Source organism: Tamandua tetradactyla, chromosome 5 (assembly GCF_023851605.1).
Source record: "Tamandua tetradactyla isolate mTamTet1 chromosome 5, mTamTet1.pri, whole genome shotgun sequence".
Lineage (NCBI taxonomy): Eukaryota > Metazoa > Chordata > Mammalia > Pilosa > Myrmecophagidae > Tamandua > Tamandua tetradactyla.
This window is the reverse complement of record NC_135331.1, coordinates 86,508,102-86,533,542: the sequence shown is the minus strand read 5'-3', so window position 1 is coordinate 86,533,542 and position 25,441 is coordinate 86,508,102. Positions and strand designations below refer to the sequence as shown.

Here is a 25,441-nt window from a genome sequence, read left to right as displayed (position 1 = left end):
ACTGTGACCATATTTCATGAATTGATTTGCATCTATAATCAGTAATTACATCAAAAACTGATTGAGTCTACAATCAACAAAAGAGGTTATGTTCAACAATGTGGGGAGTCTCCTCATACAATCAGCTGGAGATCTAAAAACCAAGAACTGAGGATTGAAGATGTCAGAAAGAACCATTTCTCCTGTACTTAAGCCAGCCAGCTTGCAACCTGCTCTATGGAGTTCATTTTGCCAAAATTCAGAATCACCTTTGTGAGTTTCCAGCTTGTGGCCTGCCCTACAGAATTATGACTTGGGAGAACCCTGGCTAATATAAAGCTGATGCCTCCTGTGCTAGTTAGAAAATGTTGATGCCTCAGAAAACACATGTCATTTGATCCTAGTTCAATATTGTAGGGTGGGAAACTTTGATTAGATTGTTTCCATGGAGACATGATCCACCCAATTGTAGGTGTGGCCTTTGATTAGATGGAACTGTGAATCTGCCAAACTGAGGTGTGTCTTGATTGCTTTACTAGAGTCCTATAAAAGGGGAAATATTTTGGAGAGAATTCAGAGCCAACAGAGAGGGCCAACATGAGACCCAGATGTATGGAGATGCAGAAAGATAAGGCACCCAGGGAAGCTATTTGAAACTAGAAGCCGAAGGACCAGCAAATGCCAGCCCTGTGCCGTCCCAGCTGACAGAGGCGTTCTGAACCCATTGGCCTTGCTTGAGTCAAGGTATCTTCCCGTAGATGTCTTCATTTGGATATTGTTTATGTCCTCAGAACTGTAAACTTGCAAGTTAATAAATTCCCTTTTTAAAAAGTTCTTCCATTTCTGCTATATTGCATTCCAGCAGCTTTAACAAAGCAGAACACCTCCTTTGAGATTTCATCTATTCTCAAGGATTTAAATATCACTTATATGACATTACCTGCCAAATCTATTTCTCCAGCCCAAGCATTTCTCCTAAACTCCTGACAAATAAGTCCAACCAGCAATTCGACAACTGACAGCCAGAAAATATGCTTTTCCTAGCTAAGCTTAGCAATTTACTCTTTGTACTTAGTTCCCAGGACATTAACCAGACCTTCTGAGGAATGGCATCAAGAACACACTGGGGCCTACTGAATCAGTCACTTCCTCCTCAAAAGACAAAAGTTTGGCATCCCTGAGAATCAGACACTAAGAGAAGTGTCATGAAGACCCTGCCTGCAAGAGCTTGCATGTCAATATCTAAATCTAATTACTAAAGCTGGAACAACAAGACATGCTGAGACAACATAGGATGAGACTTTGCCTGTGACTTCCTCAAGAAAATCCACCATCATTGCTGACTTAAGAAGAATGCATCATGTGGACGTTACTTTTTGACCACTTCCACTTCTGTTGGACTATAAAAACGTTAACTCACATGCCCACTTTGAACTGGTTAAGGAAGATTCTTCCAGCTCCTTGCAAAGTGCACTTGCAGTAAATCACCTTCACACTGAGAGGCATGTTTCTCCTTTGTAGTGCCAGATCAAGCAGGCCCTTCTATGGAATGTGCCATGCTTGCAGTAACACAATCTCAATGCATTTCAGATAAACATCTCAGAGTCACAATTGCCTACACAAAATATCTGTGTTGCCGCTTCTGCAACTATGAACCTTTCACCTTTTTCCCCATTTCTGCTGATGGCAACTCCATCTTTCTAGTCACCTAGTCAGAAATTTTGGGTATCCTCCTTGATTCTTCTTGGTTCATCCACCAAATTCAATACATTAGGAAATCCTGAAAATCAACCTTCAAAGTATAACCAAAGATGATTCTAGTCCTGGCACTGTGGGATCAACAATTCCATCCTGACCAAAAGGGGAAAATGAAGTGTCACTAATAAAGTCTCAGTGACTGAGAGAGTTCGAATACAGTTCAGAGACTGCCGAGTGCAGGTCACTCATATGCAAGCTACAGTTACACATTATAACTTGTCAAACCCCAACCAAAACCATTCCAGCCTATCCTAAAGAACACCTATGGCAATATATAAGATTCTACAACAGTTTCATGCACGAGGGTAACTTTCCAGAAATCTACAACCTCCAGATGGATTCCTGGACAAGATAAGCCCTGAAACCTCGAAGGGCCATCCTCTCCAGAACATCAGCTAATTCCATCTTCTTATCTCATATTATCAACAGCCCCTTCCAACATGAAAAAGTTAGAATGGCCATCGCCCAAATACTCCTAAAGAGTGGAATAGAACGATCAAAGATGATGGTGGAGCTATACAGAGAATGTAGGGTTTAACAAATGCAAATGATTACTGAATTATTAAATTGATATTTATTCTAGTTTCCAGTATCTTAGAGCAGCTATAAGTAAAAACCCAAAATCGTGCAGTCGTAACCCATACCAAACTCCGTACTCTGTTCAACAATGAATTCTTACATTGTGCTTTGAAATCTATTGATTTTTTGAATATATTTTATCACAAAAAATAAAAACAAAATTGATTGTAATGATAAATATTTTTTATCATTATCTCCTATATTCTGGAGAAGCTAGAAGGAAAAATCTGAGAGCATAGTATGGTAGCCCATGACAAACTCTAGAATCTGACTTGTAACTACTTGTTGAAGAATGCTCTGAAAATTATTGCGTTTTTCCTTCTTTGCTTTGTATATATGTTATATGATAAAAATTTAAAAATATATATGTAATATATATATATATAACCTGAATCCAACAGTTCCCACTATTTTCATTGCTCAGACCCCAATCAAAGCAACCAACATCTCTGGTTGGAAGACCGCATTCATTTCCTACCATTTTCCATAATGCCCCACTCAACACTCTCCTCTCATTTCTCTTCAAAGCACAGCAGCCAGAGGGATTTTTTAAAAAGAGGAGCTGTACATGTCTGTGCTGATCTGAATCTGTGGTGGACCCCAGAAAAGCCATGCCCTTTGATCCTCATTCAGTATTACTGGATGGGTGCATTTTGATTGTTTCCATGAAGATGTGACCCACCCAATTGTGGGTGGTAACTTTTGATGAGATGATTTCCATGGAGGTGTGTCTCCACCCACTGAAGGTGAAGTTGCTTACTGGAGTCCTTTAAAAGAGGAAACATTTTGGAAAGAGTCCCCTTAGGTAGAGCCACGTGAAAGCCAGCAAATGCCGCCATGTTCACCATGTGCCCTTCCAGCTGAGAGAGAAACCCTGAACTTCATCGTCCTTTTGAACCAAGGTATCTTTCCCTGGATGGATACCTTTGCTTGGACATTTCTATTGACTTGTTCTAATTGGGACATTTTCTCAGCCTTAGAACTGTAAACTAGCAACTTATTAAATTCCCCTTTTTAAAAGCCATTCTGTTTCTGGTATATTGCATTCCGGCAGCTAGCAAACTAGATCAATGTGCATCTTCTGCTCAGAACCATCTTGTAACTCCTCATCTCACCCAGAGTAAAGGTCAAAACTCCCAATTTCCTCAAGGCTCACATGATCTGGCCATATGTTTTCATGTCCAAGCTGGCAAAAAAAAAAAATATTATGCAATGGGTTGCTCAAGCAATGGGAATTTCTTGCTTCCTAGTTTTGAGGTGAGGAGAAGTTCAAAATCATTTGCTCATTCAGGTGATACTTTCTTTGCAAAGACTTTGACCGTGTGGGGCTGGATTCTGGAGACCCTCAGTCATTGGGTTTTCTGTCGTGTAGCAATTCACATGGTGCCTCTCCTGCCTTCCCTCTCCATCTGACTTTCACTCTGCCTATAAAGGACTCCAGTAATCCAATGAAAGTAGAGCCTGATTTGGTGGGGCCACACCTTGAATGAAGTAACATCTTGAAGAGATCCTAGTTACAATGGGTCCACACCCACCAGAACACATATCCAGACCAAGGACATGCCCAAACTGGGGTACACAGTTCAGTCCACCACACCTTACGCTGATCTCCTCTCAGTTACTCTCTGCTTCACCTGTACCAGCCTCCTCACTCATCCCTGAACAAAAAGACACATCCTGCTGCATTAGTTTTTAAACCTGCCAGAATACAAAACACCAGAAATGGAATGGCTTTCACAAAAGGGATTTACTCAGGAGCAAGTTTACAGTCCAAAGGCTGAAAATATGTCCAAACTAAGGCACCAGGAGGTTACCTTTACTCAAGAAAAGATGATGCCTTCCAGACATCTCTGCCAGCTGAGAAGTCACATGACTGACTTCTGCTGGTCCTTTTCTCCCAGGTTCCACTGCTTTAGCCTCTGTTTCATGTGTGGGTTTCTCACATGGCATCTGTGGACCTTCACTTTGCTCCTCTGGAACATAACTCTGGATTCTGGCCTGCTTAGTATCTCATGGGAACACAGATGGTGACATCTGCTGAAACCTGGGTCTCATGTTGGCTCTGAAGCAACTGTTCTCTAAGTATTGACATCTGCTTTGACCACTCCTCAAAATGTTTCCTTTTTTAAAGTTACTTCAGTAAACAAAACAAGACCCACCTGGAATGGGTGGAGTCACATCTCCATCTAATCAAAATCTCACAGCTACATCTCTGTGGAGATGATCTAATCAAAAGTTTCTAACCTACAACAATGAATCAGGAGTAAAAGAAATGGCTGTGTCTTTAATCCTGTATATCTGAATGTAATGCCTGGATATATCCTAGAGTATATTCAGCAGACAATCAAAAAGTACTGGGAAAGTCCCTTGAGGGATGGGAGAAACAATATGGAACTATTAAACTTTACCAACGGGAAACCCAGGATATTGTGTCAAACATTTGGAAACCCAAATCAATAGGCCAAACCCTTGATCTTGAGCCTTGCTCCCATGAAACTTTTGTATGTAGCAGCGAAGCTTACCTACCTACAGTTATGCCTAAGAGTAACCTCTAGAGGACCTCTTTTGTTGCTCAAATGTGACCAAACTCTCTCTAAGCCCAGCTCTGCAAGTGAAACCATTGCCCTCCCCCATAGCCAAGATATGACATCCAGGGGTGAGTGCGGCCCTGGCACTCAAAATACCATCCTGACCAAAAGAGGGAAAAGAAGTGTAACAAATAAGGTATCAGTGGCTCACAGAGTTCGAATAGGGTCGAGAAGCTAATCTGATCACTCTTACCCAACGTTGAGTTAGACACTGGTAATTTGCAAAACCCCAACCGAAACTATTAAGCCAATCTTAAAGAATACCTACGGCATTACATAAGATTCTACAAAGGTTCCATGTACTAGGGCAACTTTCCAGAAACCTACCTGCAGCAGATAAGTCCTGAAATGCAGAGGGGCCAGCCTTTCCAGAATATCAACTAGTTCCACCCCCCTATCCTATATCATCAACAGCCCCTTTCAACATGAAAAAGTTAGACATAGCCATCCTAAAGAAGGGAGAAAGTAAAAAGGTGATGGTGGAGTTTTCCAGAGAAGGTCAGATTTAACAAATCAATATGAGTGCTGAATTAGTATATTGATATTTCTTTTAGTCTCCAGTACCTTAGAGCTGCTAGAAATAAAAACCTAAATCTGTGGAGTTGTAACCCATATGAAACTCTGAAATCTGATCCACAACTGATTGCTGCCATGTGTTTTGAATTTATTGTTTGTTTATATATATGTCATTTTTCACATAAAAGAAAAAATAAAGAGAAGGAAGAGTATACTAGAGAAGGTAGGATTTAACAAATGAATATGACTGCTCAATCAATATATTGAAATTTCTTTTGTTCTCAAGTGTCTTGGAGCAGCTAGAAGAAAAAATGAAAAATTCTGGAACTGTATACCCCATTCCAAAACTTAAACTGTTACATAACTACCTGTTAAAATGTGCTTGGAAATTTATTGCTTTTTTCTATATATCTTACTTTTCACAATAAAAAAAAATTGTTAAACAAAAGGAAAGAAATGGTTGCCCTCACAAGACTGGATCAGGATTAAAACATGGCTTTTCAGGCACACATAACGGCTTCCAACAGGCACAGCCGCCACTGCCTTTGCACTGGCTGTTGCCCTGCCTGGGAAGACCTTGCTCCTGACACGCTCAGAGCTGATTCCTGCCTGTCCTTCCCACCTTTCCTCACACGCCTCCTTCTCAGTGTGGCATCTTCCTTCCCTCCCACCCCACAGACACGCACACCCTGCACTCACCTTCCCCATGGCACTTTCCTAATTTCCTAAGCTTACAGAACACAGCCTGCTTCTTCCCATCAGAACTGATCTTCCACAAGGCTGGTGATTGTTCCCTACTTGTAATTTACTCATATTTCACAGATAAAAAAAATAACGTGCTATAGCCAGTACTCAACAAATATCTGTGAAGGGGACGATCACTGCAGACCACCTCCTTATTTCAGAGACAACCCCTTATTAATGTAGCCTCAATCCAAACTCTGTCCTGAGGCAGCTGCTGCACAGCATCCACTCACGCTGACATTAATGCCGCCTCTACCTGTTCTCACGAATGTGCTCAACCCTCCACTCACACCCACCCCGCAGCACACAACTTCATTCCCTTTTCAGGCAAGAATGATCCTAGGCTGTGGACCCTGTATTACAACCAGATGGGAATCTGTACTAGACACAGCTTTATAAATTCAGGAGCTTAGACTGGACCCAGCACTAGGAATACAACAGCTAAGGGCAGGGGGAGAGGGTGGGCGAGCAGAGAAGACAGAAACCTAAGAGGAATTGATCCCAGACTAGAAACTATCACATACCTCCTCTCGGCTAATGCCATAATCTGACTTCTTAAAAAATATTTGGGAAAACGTGGAAAGAGCAATCCAGGGAACAGCCCGAGTGGAGGCAGGAGCTGCATGCGGCTGAGAATTAGTCTCTGGATACCACAGACTCCTGTGTTCAGGGGCCGCCCTGTTCCTTGTGGGGACAATGACAGGACACAAGAGTCTTGCTGCCATAAGAGACGGGGACACCCAGGGGAGGAGGAGCCCAGGACTCGTACATGAGAACAAGAATGACCACAGTCCTCTAAGAAAAAGAAGAATCAGCAATAAACACACCCACGATGAGGACCGAGACCAGACCCAGGCCTGAGCGGGGGCTGACCCAGCCACACCGAGCCCTCGCGGCCCACGATCCTGCAGACGGGCGAGGCCCAGGCGATGTCTGAGCCCCTGTGACCACAGCCCTGGTGGGACAAAATCCTACTGAAGGGACGAGGACGAGGGGCAGTGAGAATGGCCCAGCCGAGGAGGGACCGAGTCACAGCCCATGATGTCCTGAGCACCGAGTGGACACAGGCCCCGTCCACCCTCAGCTCCCCACAGCTGTCTCCTGCCCCACCTGCTACGCTCAGCACAGCAAACACACGGATTCTGGAAGGTTCTCAGGTCCTACATTTATTTTCTATCGCACATCAGGAATCCTCCCCTCCTTTAATTAACCCATCAACCCCATTTAATGGCAAAGAATTTGAAAAAAGAAATTCAGATTCTTATATTCATAGGGTAGTAAGAAGGTGTAGTTTTGTGAAACCAGAGTTAAACCAGGGATGGACGCGTCCCTGCCCCGCCTCTGCTGGATCAGGAAGGTGGGTCTGGGGAAGGGAGCACAGGTCCATGGGGGATAGAGTGGGGAGGGGGGTGGATTGGTGGGGAAGAGTGGGCTAGTCTGTCCACATCCTCACATTAAATGTGTAGGAATACAGACACGTGCCAACACCAGCCGCAGAGAGAGAAGTCAGCCGTCGGGGAGAGAAGAAATCTTGCATCAGTCAGTCCCACAGAAGACAGGGTCTCACGCTACAGAAGAAGATAACCAAGAAATATTTCAGGACAGTCACTGTAAATATTGACATTATGAACAGCCCTCCACACATATAAAATGTCCAAATCCCCATCACCCAAGCAAGTCCTCTCAGCCCCAACCCCTCTCCCAGTTCAAGCTCTCCAGGGTTATACCTTTAGAAGCCCTGAGAGACACATCAGAGCCCTGGTAACTGCCGCTGCCTGTGGAAGAACAAAAACAGGATCTGGTCAAGTGAACAAAGGAGATCTGAAAAAAGGAAGAATTATGGGGTGGGTGAGCTGCCCCGTTGGCAACCGTCTGCACTCCCCCAAAGTCTCAGGGATCAGACTTACACCCTCCATCCCACCTCCCCCTCCATCCCACCACTTTTCATAAGCCTAAGTGTAGCTCCCTCCTTTTCCCTCTGTGGGAAAAAACAATTAGTGAGAGGCAGGACATGAGGTACTGTTGATCTAGTCCTGGAACCCAGGGAAGTTTCCAGAACTGTGACTGCAGACCCAGGGCAGGATCAGGAACCATGAGGAAAGGAGATGTGTGGGGATGGGACTATCTGTCCTCATGTACATCTGTTTTCAGCAGGGACCTTCCCTTTGACTGCTGGGAACAGATGCCTCGGTATCATCATTGGAGGAACGTTATCCAAATTAGTGTAGCTGACACGTCCCAGACTGGATCAGCACATGTGTGAGGAGGGGCTTCATGGAACAAGGGATGGGGAAAGAGAAAACTGCTACCCAAGGCTGGAAACCCAGCAATTCCACAAGAACCCTCAGACCCCTGCCCCCTTTCCTACCTGAGCACTTCTTCCTCCAGATCAGAATTCCAGCCACCACAGGCACTGTAACTCCAAGGAGAACCAGGCCAGCCACAATTACCACCAAGGGGACGGTGAACTCTGAAGGTGGCTCTGAGAAGGGAAGGGAGGGTCAGGGGCCCTGACCCTGCTGGAGGAGCTCAGAAGGGCCCCTGCTTTTCCTGAGAAGACGCCCCACACTTATCCCCTCCTTACCCCATCTCAGGGTCAGGGGCTCAGATAGCCCCTCATGCTGCACATGGCACGTGTATCTCTGCTCTTCTCCAGGGAGAACCACCACAGCTGCCCACTTCTGGAAGGTTCCATCCCCTGCAGGCCTGGTTTCCACAAACTCCGTGTCCTGGGTCTGGTCCTCCCCCTCCCGCTGCCAGGTCAGTGTGATCTCCGCCGGGTAGAAGCCCAGGGCCCAGCACCTCAGCGTGACCTCACGGTCAGAGATGGGGTGGTGGGTCATGTGTGTCTTTGGGGGGTCTGTGTGGGAAAGTGAGAACCTTCAGGAACTGTCCATCACCTCTCATGGGCCATTCAAGCAACATTCATGTGTCCATCAGGAAAAAGGACAGGACAGTCTTTGTGGGGGAGGCAGTGCAAACCCCAGACATCAGCCTGGACTCAAGGATCTGGCATCGTCTCCTACTCCTTAGAAATTCTAGGATCAGGGTGAGACATCCTAGGGTAGGAGGCTGCAGGTGTCTGAGGGGAGATCAGAGTTCAAGACCTGACCTGATGATGAATACACAACTATGTGATGATACTGTGAGCCATTGATTGTAACCATGCATGGAATATTTGTATGGTAAGAATGTTCGTGTTTTATGGAATGTTGATATATTGTTTTGGTGTGTCAATTAAAAAAAATTTAGATAAAATTTAAAAATTCCAACATCCCACCAAAGAGAAAGCCATCATAACCCTTTCCTTAGATATCCCTCTTTGAATGTACATGCATGAATTTAAATAATTTAACGTAAATGGAATCATACAGTAATGCTATTCTACATCTGCATTATTTGAGTTAAGAAATATTTCGGTTTTCCTGCTACTTAATATAGTTATGTTACTCTAATTTATAATTACAGTGTTCCTTTAGATGGATGTCAGAATTTATTTAACCAGTATTCTATTGATAGTTTATATATTTTCCAGTTTTTAACTGTTATTTGTAAATGCTAAAATAAATATCATTGCCCATATATCGTTGCATCCACCTATTGGTATAAATTTGTAGAAAGTAAACTGGCATTGTCATTTTAAAATATCTTTAATGTATGCCTATTATAAATAAAAACTTTTTAAAAAAGAAAAAAAGGAATAATTGCATGCTGTTTTTTAGTAAAAATATTTAAAAAAAAAAATAGCCGACCTGAATAGAGGGCGAGTGACCCAGCAAAGCTAGAGCCACACCTCCAAAGACAGTGGTGTGGGGCAGAGAACAGGACCAGAGAAAAATTCACTTAGTTCCCAAAGTTGCCAGGGACAATGGGAACTGCTGACCAGTTATTTCCGGGATCCTCTCCCTCCATCCCCGGAGAGGCTGGATCCCTTCATTGGCCCTGACAGATGTCGGGCCGGCTGGGCAAATCCCTCTCTGATTCAGGGTCTGGAAATCCGGGCTGACTCCCTTCCCTCTGGAAGGAGAGTGTTCCCAAGCAAGAGAGAATTCTGGCATCAATTCTATTTCTTCCCCTGTGGGACGCCAGCGGTGGTCGCAGTCCCAGCCCGAGGGAGACCTGGGAGGAGCCCCGCGGCCCCTGGTACCTGTGCGCTGCAGCGTCTCCTTCCCGTTTTCCAGGTGTCTCCGGAGCCACTCCACGCATGTGCCCTCCAGGCAGGCCCTGAGGAGCTCCGCATACCCGGCCGCCTCCCACTTGCGCCGGGTGATCTGAGCCGCCGTGTCCGCCGCCGTCCAGGAGCGCAGGTCCTCGTTCAGGGCGATGTAATCGTGGCCGTCATAGGCCCACTGAGAGTATCCGCGGAGGAAGCTCCCGTCGGGCCCCAAGTCGCAGCCATACATCCACTGATAGGTGTGAGACCCTGGCCCCGCCCCCACGGTCAGCCCCGCCCACGTCACCCGCCCCGATCCCGGTCCCACGCGGTGATTGTTCGGAGCCCGTTGGGTCTAAACTGAAACTAAACCCAGTAAAAGTCCCTCCGGTTCTTCCTGTTTGGGGGTCGGCGGGTCCCGCGGCCTCGGGGTGAACCTTAGACACAGACTCGGGGCGACCCCGGCCTGTCCGCGCGGTTCCCGGGTTCGTGACCTGCGCCCCGGACCCCGCGCCGCTCACCGGCCTCGCTCTGGTTGTAGTAGCCGCGCAGGGTCCGCAGGCTCACTCGGGAATTCTGTGCGTTGGTCTTGGAGATCTGCGTCTCCCGCTCCCAATACTCCGGCCCCTCCTGCTCCACCCACCGCGCCCGCGGCTCCATCCTCGGACTCGCCGCGTCGCTGTCGAACCGCACGAACTGCGTGTCGTCCACGTAACCGACTTCAACGTAGCGGGAATCCCCGCGGTCGGGCCGGGACACGGTGGTGCTCAAATACCTCATGGAGTGGGGGCCTGGGGGCGGGGGGGTGTTAAGACCGGTCCGATCCTCCCCCCGCGGCTTCCCGGGCTCCTGCGCCCCCGCCGGGCGGGCCCCTCGCTCCCCTCCCCGGGGGCATTTCCCCCCGGACGCCGCACTCACCCTCCCGGGTCTGGGTCAGGGCCAGGGCCCCCGAGAGCAGCAGGAGGAGGGCTCGCGGCGCCATGGCCCGGGTTCACGAGACTGGGGAGGATCCGAGTCCGGGCGGGTCCGCAGGGACTTTATAAGCGGGAGCCGCGGGGACGCTGTTTGGCGTCTCCAGGAACCGGAGCCGCAATGGGAGTGAGCCCTGGGGCCGCGTCACGAGTGTCCGGGCAAAGGATCTGACACAGATTGTGACAGGAAAAGTGAAATTCGGGAGATGGGGATCCCCAGCGCTCGGCCTCCCGACCCCACACACCCACCTCGGGGCGATACCCGGGACCTGGGACCGGCCCTGACCCTCTTCCCCTGCACGGAGCACTCTGTCTCCCGAAGTCCTTTCCTCCTCGCTCCTTCCGGGAATCCCGCCCCCTGAGCCTCATTCCCTGCCTCCCACCCTCACCTCTCCCCAGGGATTGTCCTAACAAAACTGACCCCAGGGACTTAGATGCCAGAGACGGAACTCTCCCTACCAGGGGAGGTGGGGAGCCCGGGTTCTCTCTTTAAACCTGGAGAAGTTGTCCCTGAGGAACCAGATGGAGATTCCCATAGAGACCAGGTTCCTTTTTGTTAAGTACAAAAAGGCAACACGATCTTGAAAACCCTTGAGCACTCAAGAATTTCTTCTGTAAAAGAAATTATATTGATATTGTTCGGTAAACACATAACTTTTCTCATAAAAATTTTTAAAAATAAATTATGTTGGCCCCTTCATACATAAATGTGTCTACCCAGCACTGCAATAAGGCTCACAAAGCTCCAGTTTATTTTCCCAAACAATGTATGTTTTAAACTTTCTTACTGTTAAATATAACATATAGCCAAAGAAAAGTAAAGAAAAGCAAAGTACATTTCAACAAATAGTTACAGAATAGATTTCAGAGTTTATTATGGGTTTACTATTCCATTATTTCAAATTTTTCCTTCTAACTGCTCCAAAATACTGTAGGCTAGAGAAAATATTTTTTTTCTTTTTTCTGGGAAATGACATATATGAAAGAAAAGCAATAAATCTCAAAGCGCATTGCAAATATTAGTTGTAGAACAGATTTCAGAGACTTTCGCAAATAATGTATGTTTGACTCCCAGATTGCTGTTATTAAAGTTATCTTCTTTTCATACTTTGAGTTTGCCTGTGACCTCAGGAGGTTTCTTCAATACAAAGAAGCATGTGAAAAACACAATTGGTTACTGTATTTCAACCAGGAGAGGGGACAAATTGTTATCCCCTCAAAGTCAGTGATCCATGCAGTCAAAATGCCTTGCTCAGTGCTCATGCACTGCCTGTGCTAATGAATTTTAATACCTCAATGATGTGCATATTTTGGGGGGATAGTTGGCAGTATTTTGATTAACCTGATTAACATAAGGAAACCATTAGCTTTTAGGCAGCCCCACAGAATGTATTAATTACCAATTACAAAGAATTCTCTGCTAGGTTCTGTAAATTGTTTAAAATAAATATATTTAAATCTGAGAATTCTGCTTTAGAATTTGCTAACGCTGCTTGTATTAGGGTTCTCTAGAGAAACAGAGTCAACAGGACACTCGCAAATATAAAATTTATAAAAGTGTCTCACGTGTCTGTGGGAACACAGAGTCCAAAATCTACAGAGTAGGCAGTGAAGCCGACGATTCCAATGGAGGGTCTGGAGGAACTCCACAAGAGAGGCTCGCCAGCCGAAACAGGAAGAACCTGTCTGTTCTAAATCCTCCTTATAAGGCTTTCAGTGATTAGATTAAGCATTACTCATTGCAGAAGACACATCCCTTTGACTGATTACAAATGGAATCAGCTGGGGATGCAGCTGACATGATCATGATTTAATTCTATGAAATGTCCTCATTGCAAGAGACAAGCCAGCATTTGCCCAACCACCACTTGGCCAAGTTGACACATGAACCTGACCATGACAGTCTACCCCTCGTCAACCTGGAAACTATACATACCACCTTAAACCATAACTAATTTCTAAATAAAAAAAACAATAAAACACACCTTTTTTCTTTCATCTAACAATAGATGAAAGAACTGTCCTGTATATAACTGGAAACACATTAAATCTCTCCAGAATAGGGTGCAAATACTTTGGTAATATTCATTCTTAAACTTGATATCTTACAACTTAAATAGTGTAACAGGAACAAAACAGCATTACATTCCTCATTTCTGTAACTGATCACGTGGTGGAAGTTCATATTTATTACTACCTTCTTCCACTACCCATTCCATGTTCCCTTTACCCTCAGCAAGCATTTCAGCTGGCCGTGGTTCTTTGCCTGCTCGGCTGACCCAAACCTTCATTCCTGAAGTTTCAGAGCCATTCGTAGTCCTGCCTGGATTGCATCATTGCAGTTTTCCATTGATTTTAATCACAGGGCATGGTAGTACTAAAAGACGCCCTAGGGGATCTCCTATATTCCAAGAAAACTCTTCTTTACCTCCATTATGTAGTTGCAGTCTTTCTTCCTCCTGATAGTCAGGGTCAATTACCCCAGGCAATAATGTAATCCCCTTCTTGGCTTGTTGATCCAGTGGCATAAATAGCCAAAGTGACCAAGTGGCAGTCTTAACTTCCAGTTCAGTGGAATCATTGTTGTTTCTCCTGGAGGAAGCACTCCCCATTTTGGAACTAAAACCTGTACACTGGCAGAGCTCAGGGTCGCATGGACATGAAGCAAAAATTTTCCTAGTGAATCGCTAGGGGTAATAGTGAGTGGGCAAAGGATTACTAGAATTAAGAGACCTAATTGAGATTCCTCAGCTAATAGGGAGAAATGGAGTGTTGGGAACCCTATAAATGGGGGAATTCCTAAGGCCATGAGCACATGCCCAGGAAAGGAACATGTGTTCAGAAAAGACTGGAAAGAACCAAATTTTGTTCTGGGACTGTTCTTCATGTCCATTCCCAAGATGCCCTGAATGAAAGCACCAGCCAACACAAAGCCAATCTGCAAAGCCTGTGAAAGATGTTTTGCATCTGTTAGTTTTGTCTTATTTGTTTGATTAGTTTTTAAATAATTTTAATAGAAATTATAGGTTTGCCTAGAAATCATGCAAATTACAGGGTTTTCATATATTCCCCCAATTAATAACACTTTGCAATAGTGTACTTAATTTCTTACATTTGAGGAAACAATATTATTATACTGATACTGTTAAATACATGCCATAGCTTACATTAGGATTTACTGTTTGCTATGCAGTACTATGGTGTTTTTAATTTTTTTTCTAGTAATGTATATAATCTAAAATTTCCCATGAAATGTGTAATTTAGTGTCAACTGAATGGACATTCTCAATGTAATCACCACCATCCAATACCAAAATTTTCTATCACCTAAAACAAAAAGTGGGTACGAATTACGTATTAACACCCCATTCTGTACCCGCTGTGGTCCCCGCTAAACTGTGTTTCAGTTGCTTACTCTCTAAATTTACTCATTCTACTTATTTCCTCTCAGTGAAATCATGCACTACCTTGTCCTTTTCTGTCTGGCTTTTTTGCTCACATGATGTCTCCAAGGTGCATTCATATGGTCACATATATGAGAACTTCATTCCTTTTTATTCTTTAATAATATTCCATTATACATATATGTAGTATGTTGATCCACTTGTCTGTTGTTGATGACTTGATTTGGATTTTCTCTTAGTCTCAAACCATGAACTAATAAATTCCCATTGCTTAATGAGATCCATTGCGTGGAATTTGCTTACATAGCAAAGGAAACTAAAATACCTCATATGGTAAATCTATACTTAACTTTCTGAGGAACTACCAAACATTTTTCCATAGTGGCTTCACTATTATACATTCCCACCAACAATGAACATACATCCTTATTTCCTTTACATCCTCCCCAAGACTTGTTATTTTCCATTTCTGAAATAATAGCCATTGTAGTGGGTGTGACGAGGTATCTCATTGTGTGCATTTCCCTAATGGCTAATGATGCAGATGGAGCATCTTTGCATGTGCTTTCTGATCATTTGTATCTTCTTTGTAATAATCTATATTCAAATGTTATGTTCATTTTATGCTTCGGTGATTTGTTTCACTGTTGTTGAAGGGTCGGATTTCTTTATGTACTGTGAGTATTAAACTCTTATCAGATACTTCGTTTCCAATTATTTCCTCCTATTGAATAGGTTGCGTATTTACTTTCATGAAGAAACTTTTTTCAACATTTTCTTTTGTATTGTGAAATATGACATATATACAAAAAAACAATATCTTTCCAAGTCCATTCTAACAAGTACTTATAGAAGAGATTTTAAAGGTTGGTATGGGTAACAATTTGACGATTTTTCATTTTTTCTTCCAGGTGCTCCAAGACACTGGAGACAAACAGAATTATGAATATAATGATTCAGCAGTCAAAATCATTTGTTAGATCCTATCTTCTCTGTTACACACCTCCGTCTCTTTAAATAACATCCACCATCACCTTTAATCTTTCTCCTATTCTTTAGGGGTATTGGGACGATGCCCATTCTACCTGTTTTGTATTGGAAGGTGCTATTGATAATATGGAATAAGGGTATGGAACTAGCTGATGTTCTGGAAGGGCTAATCCCTCTGCATTTTCAGGACTTATATAGTCCAGGGAACCATCTGGAGGTTACAGATTTCTGGAAGGCTTCCCTAGTGCATGGAACCTTTGTAGAATCTTATATATTGCTCTAGCTAATTTTGGGGATTGGCAGAAATGGTTGTGGTTGGGGGCTAGCAAGATATAATAGGTAGCAATGTCTGACTGAAGCTTGGATAAGAGTGACCCACAGAGTACCCTCTCGACTCTAGTTGGACGCTCAACCACTGATACCTTATTTGTAATAATTATTTTCTCCCTTTTGGTCAGGATGGCATTGTTCATGTCATGGTGCCAGGGCCAGGTTCTGAACTCTCCCTCTTTTTCTTTTTTTTTTTTCATGGCAGGCACCAGGAATTGTACCCAGGTCTCTGGCATGGCAGGCAAGAACTCTACCTGCTGAGCCACCATGGCCCATCCTCTACCTCATTTTGATAAGCACTTTTGCCACTTAATGAATAATGAATTCTTGGCTGCCAGTTTCTCGCTTTCAGTGCCTTGTATATTTCATTTATACTGCCTTCTCACCTCTGTGGCTTCTGATGAGAATTCAGGAACTAGTCTTACTGAGCCTCATTTGTATCCAATAAATTGCTTTAGTCTTGCTGTGTTTGAGAATCCTTTCTTTGCATTTGATATTCCGATTAGTATATCTCATGGAATGAGTCCTTTAGGATTTAGTCTGTTGGTATATATTATACATCTTGGACATGTAGATTTATATCTTTCAGGTGAGATAAGAAATTTTGACCATTATTTCCTCAAATATTCTTTCTACCCTTTTTCCCTTTTCTTCTTCAGGAATACCCATGAAGCATATGTTTGGTTTTGGTAAATTAATGTGTATTTCATCAAATAAAGAATGCACATAGTTTGAAAACTCATGTAGCATTGGAAAGGCTAAATAATGAAATACAACACACATGTTTTTGTGCTTCATTCTCTCATTCAATTGCCTGGACCTGCTCAATTTTTTCCATTCTTCTATCGGTTCTTTTTTCTGTAAGATTTCAGATGCCCTATCCTCTCATTCACAGACCCTTTCTTCTGCTGCTTCAAATATGTTGTTGTATGCATCGTGTATTTTTAATCTTTTCTATAGTATCTTTCATTCAAACAAGCTGTTTTATTTTTCTATGTTTTTCAAATTCTTCTTATGTTCACCCAATATCTTCTTAATATCCTTTATCTCTTTTTTGGTATGTTACTTCATCTTCTGCAATAGGTTTAAATTTGTTGAGCATAATCAATTAGTTGTTCTCAATCCTGACTATTGTCTAAAAGTTGAATTTGTTCCTTTGACTGGACCACATCTCCCTGTACCTTAGGATGGCTTGCAATTTTTTGCTGGTGTCTAGGCATCTGATTTTCTTAGTAAGTTTACTCTGGAGGTCAGATTCTCTCTCTCTTGCCTTAGGCTTTTCTTTTAGATTTGATTTGTGCTAAAGCTCTTTGTTGACACTAGGTACAACTTATTCTATACCTTTGGGATAGCTCATATTTAATTCATCAGGTTATTTTGTTCTTTATTGACTGTTTTTGGTCCTGGATATATGGTACAATTTTTTTTTGCATGGGCAGGCACCAGGAATTGAGCATACCATATAATTTTTGAGACTCCACCATTTGTGCAATTGTTTGATCCAAGGAGAAAGCTTCTTTCCCTTGTTCTTCCTCCAGGAATGTTGATCTCTTCTCTTTGTTTCTCATTTGTCTTTACGTATTTGAACACTCCTTTCATTATGTCTAACTGCTTCTCCCTGGACAGCTGATTCAGGGAAGAGGATCCCCACAGAGTGGACCTGCCCTAATCAGTTCTTCCCCATCAAACAGGCCGAGGGACCCACAAAGAGGGTACAGATCAGTTCCAAAGTGCCCTGGTGAGGAGATTGGGAAAGACCCCAATCTTTTTGATGGTTCCCAGAATCTCTGCTTTCCAGGCCTGCCCAACAGATGGAGGTTCACTCAAGTGTTCCTTGTGATACGAAACTGGTCCTGTGCTTTTTGCTCTCAAAGGACTCTGCCCCTGCTGGGATGCAGCCGAGACAGAGGCTGCCAGCCACTTTCGGAAACTGTTGCTGAGATCCCAGGCTGACCATTTGAATTCTCTAATCAAAAGCTGCAAACTGGGGCAGTGCAACGGTGGCTCAGTGGCAGAACTCTAGTCTGCCATCCCGGAGATCTGGATTTGATTCCCGGTACCTGCCCATGCAAAAAGAAATAAGAAAAATGCTGCAAACTGTTCTGACATGCCTCTTCCTTTACTCAGGGAAGCGCTGCCCTTCAGCAAACTCTTCCGTGCTGCCTCAAAGGCACTGTGTCTCTAAATTCAGTCCAGCTCTCTCCCCTTTCAGGTGTGGGTTGAAACCTCTTTTGTGGTATGTTCCTTCATCTTCTTGAATAGGTTTAGATTTGTTGCGCATCATCAATTAGTTGTTTTCAATCCTGCGTATTGTGTAAAGTTTGAATTTGTTCCTTTGACTGGGCCACATCTTTCTGTACCTTAGTATGGCTTGCATACTAAGCCATGTTTTTTGGCTTTCTACATATGGCTGCTTTCTGTCCTGGGCGGGTTAAAACTATAGCTGTCCTTGGAGGTGGAACCAGGTAATCCGAATTAGCTAAACAAAGCCACAATTGGTGGCCAGCCATGCTGCCCGCCCCCCCCCCCACCCGACACCTAGCACTCATACTTAGGAAAAGAGGACTGTGCTTTCCAGCACGGAGTGGTATCCATAGCAGCCTGGCACACCTGTGGAGGATGAGCACTGGGGTCCCCAGTGCAAAGAGATCTACTCAGGTCTTCAACACAATTTATCAGTCTCTTCCTTCTGCTCTTTCCTGGATGATGTGTACTGTTCTTCTGTTCTCTGGAGCATTCAAACAATGGTTTCAGACCATTCCTGGCTATTCACTAGCTACCCTGAGGATGAACTGAATCCTAGCACTCCCTATTCCACCATCAGGTTTGCTGGCCCCCTCCATCTTTTAGGTCCCTAATGGTGGTGCTGAGATCCACAACACCTACACCCTGGGACACTACCTGGGACACTATTTCTTTTGTGATGTGGCTGGGATGGGGGCATTTTCAGAGATTTCCCTTTGGCTTTTCACCCTATGGTTGTCCCTTTTCCACAGACCAGGGATCCAACATGAGATCCTTCCACTGCCAAAGATATCAATGCCCATTATACACTCAGGGAATGGAGTAAGAAGCACCATATGGGTCTGGGAACCCAGTGTTCCATTGCAAACCTGGTTTTCCCCCAACTCCATTCATTCCCTGGCCTCTATCAGCCCCCATTGTAATAAGAGAACATGGTGAGCCAGTGGGTATTTGGAAAGTGTCAACCCAAACCCAAAGGTCCAATAATCCTCAACATTTCTGATTATTCTCCTTTCCACAGTAGACCATCCTTTGAGTAAATGGTGCAGGAAGGGAAGGAACTTACTCTGGGCTCGGGACTCAGGGGAACCTGACCTGGAAGTGACAAGACCTCCCAGAGCTAGCCATCTGCAGGGCCCTTCCCAGAGAAGAGCTGAGGTACTCACTGCCTGGTGGAGCCCCTGGGCCTGTAGGGGCCCCTCAGGGTGACCTGGGGGGAGGTCTTTGTTGCTTCCTATTGAAACGGAGCTCGAAGGATATTAAGGAATGATGAGAAAAAAAGAAAGGAAGAAAGAAAGAAAGACACAGACGGGCTCAGGGGGTCTGAAGCTTGAGTTTACTTCAGACAGACTTCAGACAATTTTATTCTCAACCAGATCCTAGTTATATACCACAGGATGTCAATAGATATGCAGGCATTTCCTGAGGGAGCAAGATTCTTATCTCACAGTGTTCTTCATACTTAATATAACTGTTTTGGGTAAACATTCTCTTCCTCACAGACTGCTCTACATAACAATCTCCACAGTTTACTGCCTATCTTGAGGCCAGCAGCTTGCAACAAATTCTGTAGGTCTTGCTTTAAACTCTTGGCTTCTACAGGTCTTGTCAGAAGACAAGGACAAAGATGAGGGTGAATCTCCTCCAAGCCTCTCTCTCTTCGCTCTTAATGGAGATGCTCTGCCACCTGGGCTACATGACCCAGCAGATGCAATGGTGCTAGATGTGCCAGTGGCAAATAGAGACGCTGACTGGAGCCTTGGCAGGCCCTTATGGAGGAATCACAAAACAGACCCTTAAGATTTTGGAGCAAATCTATCTCATCCTCTGTAGATAACTATTCTCTTGAAAAACAGCTTTGGTAGAGACTGAACACTTAACCATGGCCACCAAGTTACCATGAGACATGAGTTACCTCTTACCGGTTGGTGTTGTCTGACCTGCCAAGCCACAAATGGGCAGGTGCAGTAACACTTTCATTATAAAGTGGAAGTGGTACTTATGAGACAGGGCTCGAGTGGGTACTGAAGGCACAAGTTAGTTACATGAGGAAGTAGCCCAAATGCCCATAGCCACCACTCCTGCCACATTACCATCTCTTTCACAGTCCAGATGCTCTCCCAGTCATTTGACTGAGAAAGAGAAAACTCAGTCCTGGTTTACAGTCACTTCTGCATAATATGAGATAGACACTACCCAGAACTGGATGGCTGCAGCACTGTAGCCACTTTCTCACATGTCCTTAAAGATAGTGGGAGGCTCTCAGAGCAGTGCACCTGGTTGTTCATTTCATTTGAGAGGACAACTGGCCAGACATGTATTTTTTACGGACTCATGGGCTGTTGTTAATAGTTTGGCTGGATGGCCAGGGACTTGGAAGTTGCCTGATTGGAAACTTGGCAACAAAGAGGACTGCAGAAGTGGTATGTGGACAGACCTTTTTGAGTGGGCAAGAAAACATGAAAATATTTGTTTTCCGTGTGAATGCCCACCAGAGAGTGATTTCAACAGACTGGATAATCAAATGAATAAGATGAGCCCTTTTGTGGATTCCAGTCGGTCTCTTTCCACAGTCACTCCTGTCCTTGTCAAATAGGCTCATGAACAAAGGGGTCATGGTGGTAAGGATGGAAGTCATGCATGGGCTCAGCAACATGGACTTCCTCTCACCAAGGCCAACCTGACTACAGTCACTGCTGAGGGCCCAATCTTCCAGCAGCAGAGATCCACCCTCAATCCCCGATATGATACCATTCTCCAAGGTGATCAGCAGCCACCTGGTGGCAGGTTGATTTCATTGGCACGTTTCCATCATGTAAGAGGCAGTGATGTGTTTTAAATGGAAAAGACATGTACTCCAGAAATGGGTTTGCTTTCCCTGGAAGTATTGTTTATGCCAAAATTATCACCCATGGATGATAGAAGAAAATGCCTTCCACACCATCATGTTATATTCCACACTGCATTACTTCTGATCAAGGAACCCACTTCATGACAACTGAAGTGCGGGAATGGACACATGCTCATGGAATTCTCTAGTCTTACCATGTTCCCCATCATCCTGAAGCAGCAGGATATATAAAACATTGGAATGGCCTTTTGAGGACTCAATTACAGTGCAAGTAAAATGTCAATACCTTCCATGGCTGAGGCAATGTTCTTTAGGAGGCTGTGTATGTTGTGAATCATAGTCCACTTTATGATGCCGTTTCTCCTATAGCCAGGATACATGAGTGGGCTGGTTTGAAAGGATTTATGTTCCCTAGAAAAGCCCTGTTTTAATCCTAATCCCAATTTGTAAAACCAGCTGTTTATCCTAATCCCTATTCAGTATGATAGGTTGGAAACTTGAGTTATCTTCATGGAGAGGTAACTTCACCCAATCCATGTGGGTCTTCATTAGTTTACTGGAATCCTTTAACAGCAGAAGCATTTTGAATAAAGCTTTAGAACACAACAGAACCACGAAAAAGAGAGTCCACCAGCCAGCAACCTTTGGAGATAAGAAGGAAAATGCCTCCCAGGGAACTTCATGAATCAAGGGGCCTGGAGAGAAATCTAGTAGATGTCACCATATTCATCCTGTGCCCTTCCAGCTGAGACAGAAACCCTGAACATCATCAGCCTTCTAGAACCAAAGTACCATTCCCTGGATGCCTTAGATTGGACATTTCTATAGACTTGCTTTAATTTGGACAATTTCACAACCTTGGAACTGTAAAGTTGTAATTTATTAAGTTCCCCCTTTTAGAGGCCATTCTGTTTCTGGTATATTGCATTCCGGCAGCTAGCAAACTAGAACAATGGGTCCAAGAATCAACGGCTGGAAATGGGAGGAGCAACACTCACTATTAGCCCTAGTGAAGTTCTGGAAAAAATTTTGCTTTCTGTCCCTGAAACCTTGAGCTCTGCTCAGGTACAGGTCTTACTTCCAAAAGGATGAATGCTTCCGCCAATAAACACAATGATGATTCCATAGAACTGGAACTTAATATAGCCACATGGCCACTTTGGGCTTCTCACGCCTGTAAATTAATAGGCAAAGGGGCATTATGGTACTGGCTGGGGTGATTGATCCTAACTATCAAGGGGAAATAGGGTCCTTGCCTTGGTTACACATACACCAAAATTGAAACAATACAAAGATTAGCATAGCCCCTGCGCAAGGATGATACTCAAATTCATGAAGGGGAAATAAGAGTGAACCTACACAATAAAAGTAAAGAAAAGTTTTCCTGCAATGTAGGAGATCCATTAGGGCACCTCTTAGTTACCACCATGCACTGTGATTAAACTCAATGGAAAACTGCCACAACAAAATCCAGGCAAGTCTCTCACTGAACTCACCTCTCACCTACAAGGGACCTGACTTCCCAGGGTGTTAATTTCCCTGGCAATGTAAAACCTGAATCCCAGGCATGAGCTGGGACCCAGCATTAAGAGAATGAGAAAGCCTTCTTGACCAAGAGGGTAAGAGAGAAATGAGACAAAATAAAGTCCCATTGGCTAAAAGATATCAGAGTTGAGATGTTGTCCTAGAGGTTATTTTTATGCATTATATACATATCCCACTTTAGTTTATGGTGTATTGGAGTGTCTAGTTCAACAATGAAGCTGTTGAACTGTATTCCAGGAGACTTGATTCTTGAAGAAGACTGCATAACTATATAGCTTTTACAATGTCTCTGATTCTCCTTTAATACAGAGTATGAATGGATGAGGAAAAAAATAAGAATTAAAAAATAATTTAATACAGCAGGCAGAATTCTTGCCTGCCATGCTGGAGACCTGGGTTCGATCCCTGGTGCCTGCCAATAGATAAATAAATAAATAGATAATAAATAAATAAATAAAATTAATAGGGAGAGATAAAGGCTAAATATTGGGGAGATTGAAATTCTGTGGGTCAATGAGAAAGAGGGGAAATGGGTATAGAAAGTATGAGTTTTTCTTTCTGGAATAATGCAAATGTTTTTAAAATGATCATGGTGAAGTATACACAAGTATATGATGATATTGTGAGTCGCTGATTGTATAATATGGTTAGGCACCAATGTGTGTGGCTGTTTCTAAATAAAATTATTTTTTTTTATCCAGGCAGGACTTCCTATGGCCCAGAAACTTCATGGATGAAGGGTTGGTCACCCCATCAGGCAAAGAACCCTGGCCAGGTGAGGTGCTTTCTGAGGGGTAAAGGGAACGTGGAATCAAAAGTGGAAGAAAGTAGTGATAAATATGAACTACCACAATGTGACTATTTAAAGAAATGAGGACTGTAACAGAAATGAGGACTGTGATGGCATGGATATTTCTTTTTTACTTTGTATTTTCACATAAAGCATTTGTATTTTACATAAAGGAAGTATCTTTGTTTTCTTCTCTATCTTATCCCTTTATCAAATGACATAAGTTGCATTGTTTCTGTCATAGTATTTAAGTTCTAGTAAATCAAGTTTAAGAGTGAATATTACCCAAGGACTTGCATCCTATTTCTGGAGAGATTTAGTAGGTTTCCAAGAGGACAGTTGAATATTGTTAGGCAAATATATGTCTGTTTTTGTTTTTTTTTCCTTTAGAGATTAAGTAAAATTTAAGGTGACATGTTTAGGAGCCAAGTGACAAGGAGTGGAATGTAATGGTTGGGTTCATGTGTCAACTTGCTCTGGTGATGGTGCCCAGTTATGTGGTTAGGAAAGCACTGGCCTATTTGCCACTGCCAGAACATTTTGTGGATTTAAATCATCAGTAAATTGATTGCATCTATGGCTGTAGTTGTCTAGAGCCAATGAAAAAAAGAGTCTTCTGAAATCAGCTGAAGCCTTTAAAAGGAGAAATTATGACTTCAGTACTCTGAAGAGACAACTCTTTACTTTAGCCAACTGGTTTCTCCTGGAGAATTCATCAAAAACCTTCATCGGAATTTCCAACTTACAGCCTGCCCTATGGAATTTGACTCTTGCATAGCCACAGTTCCTAGAGACACATGCATAAAATCTAATATTATTTACAGATATCTTTTTTTTTTCTCTATTTCACTAGAGAACCTTGACTAACAAATTACCACCCACATTGGGTACTCTCTTTGTCTCTAACATTCTATCTTCCTGCTATTCCTAAAGCCACAGCCCCATCTCTCTCTCTCTCTCTCTCTCTCTCTCTCTCTCTCTCTCTCTCTCTCTCTCTCTCTCTCTATCTATCTATCTATCTCATTCTCTCTCTCTCCCTCTCCCTCTCTTCTTCTGCCTTCCAGGGAGTACTGGTTCACTTCTTCCTGGACCCAGCTCTAGGTGAAAATCTGGGCTCTGCCTGAAATTTGCTGAAGGAAACGCTCACAGTCCATGGCTTGGGAAGAACATGGGCACATTGAAAGGGCTGGGAGTTGTGATGAATGAAGATGGGTCTGCATCACGATTTTCCTCTCGAGTTCCAGGGAACCATCCTTCCCTCATTCCCTTGGACATGGGAAGAGTAGTTGGAATGGGGACATTATTCAAGTGAAAGAAAAATAAAGGTATTTCCTCTCTCTGTTGGACTTCTTCCTCTTACATTGATGGACAATGTTTGTGGTATAAGTTACACTCATTTTTTGCAAAAGTACCAGAATTCATCAATATAGAGACTCCCTCTGAACTTAAACAGTATCTTTTAGGAGGGACTCCAAACACCAGAGAAGAATTTCCAGGACACTTGGCAACTAGAGCCTTGAGACAAATGATTTCAAGAAAGCATTAAAGTATTCATGGGCAAATAGCCAGTAATATTTGGCAAGTACAGCTTGCATTTAATAAAATAATCAATTATAGGGTGGAGTTAAATCAGAATGACTTGTTTCCTTTCCATTTTTATTTGGATGTAATTTTAACCTTAGAGAATTGTTGAAAGGTCAGTACAAAGAAATCCCATATGCTTTCCCCCCAAATCACCAACAATTAACATTTTACCACATTTACTATACATATAAGGATGCGACAGGAATTGCAGGTATCACTGTCCCTTCTCCCTAAATATTTCAGCATGTTTTCCAAATAGGCACATTCTTTCATAATCAGAGCACAATGAGCAGAATCAATACTATTGCCCTTATTCAAATTTCTCAAGTTATGTCAACAATGTCTTTTATATGATTTATCTCCATCTGGGATCTTATCCAGGAACACACATTGCATGGATTTGTCTGTATATTTC

The 25,441-nt window shown here is 43.4% G+C and overlaps 1 protein-coding gene, 1 long non-coding RNA gene and 1 other non-coding gene across 5 annotated transcripts; 2 read left to right on the top strand and 1 right to left on the bottom strand.

Annotated features, from left to right (window-relative positions):
- Nucleotides 1-7,621: 7,621 nt before the first annotated feature.
- LOC143684372 (saoe class I histocompatibility antigen, A alpha chain-like) lies at nucleotides 7,622-11,638 on the bottom strand. 2 transcript variants are annotated; one of them, XM_077161277.1, is made up of 8 exons: nucleotides 11,538-11,638; nucleotides 11,236-11,456; nucleotides 10,839-11,108; nucleotides 10,312-10,587; nucleotides 8,749-9,024; nucleotides 8,533-8,646; nucleotides 7,892-7,939; nucleotides 7,622-7,732 (listed from the first exon to the last, which is right to left on the bottom strand). In XM_077161277.1, the coding sequence occupies exons 2-8, from the start codon at nucleotides 11,297-11,299 to the stop codon at nucleotides 7,728-7,730; spliced, it is 1,053 nt and encodes a 350-aa protein (XP_077017392.1). In that variant the 5' UTR covers nucleotides 11,300-11,456; nucleotides 11,538-11,638; the 3' UTR covers nucleotides 7,622-7,727. The 2 variants fall into 2 exon arrangements, with proteins under 2 accessions (XP_077017392.1, XP_077017393.1); XM_077161278.1 differs by lacking the exon at nucleotides 8,749-9,024.
- Nucleotides 10,638-24,779, top strand: LOC143684373 (uncharacterized). 2 transcript variants are annotated; one of them, XR_013176017.1, is made up of 3 exons: nucleotides 10,638-11,080; nucleotides 23,354-23,427; nucleotides 24,507-24,779. It is a non-coding gene; the product is annotated as an uncharacterized LOC143684373 (long non-coding RNA). The 2 variants fall into 2 exon arrangements; XR_013176016.1 differs by lacking the exon at nucleotides 10,638-11,080 and adding an exon at nucleotides 19,293-19,414.
- Nucleotides 22,354-22,459, top strand: LOC143685412 (U6 spliceosomal RNA). The gene has a single exon (XR_013176642.1). It is a non-coding gene; the product is annotated as a U6 spliceosomal RNA (small nuclear RNA).
- Nucleotides 24,780-25,441: the final 662 nt, after the last annotated feature.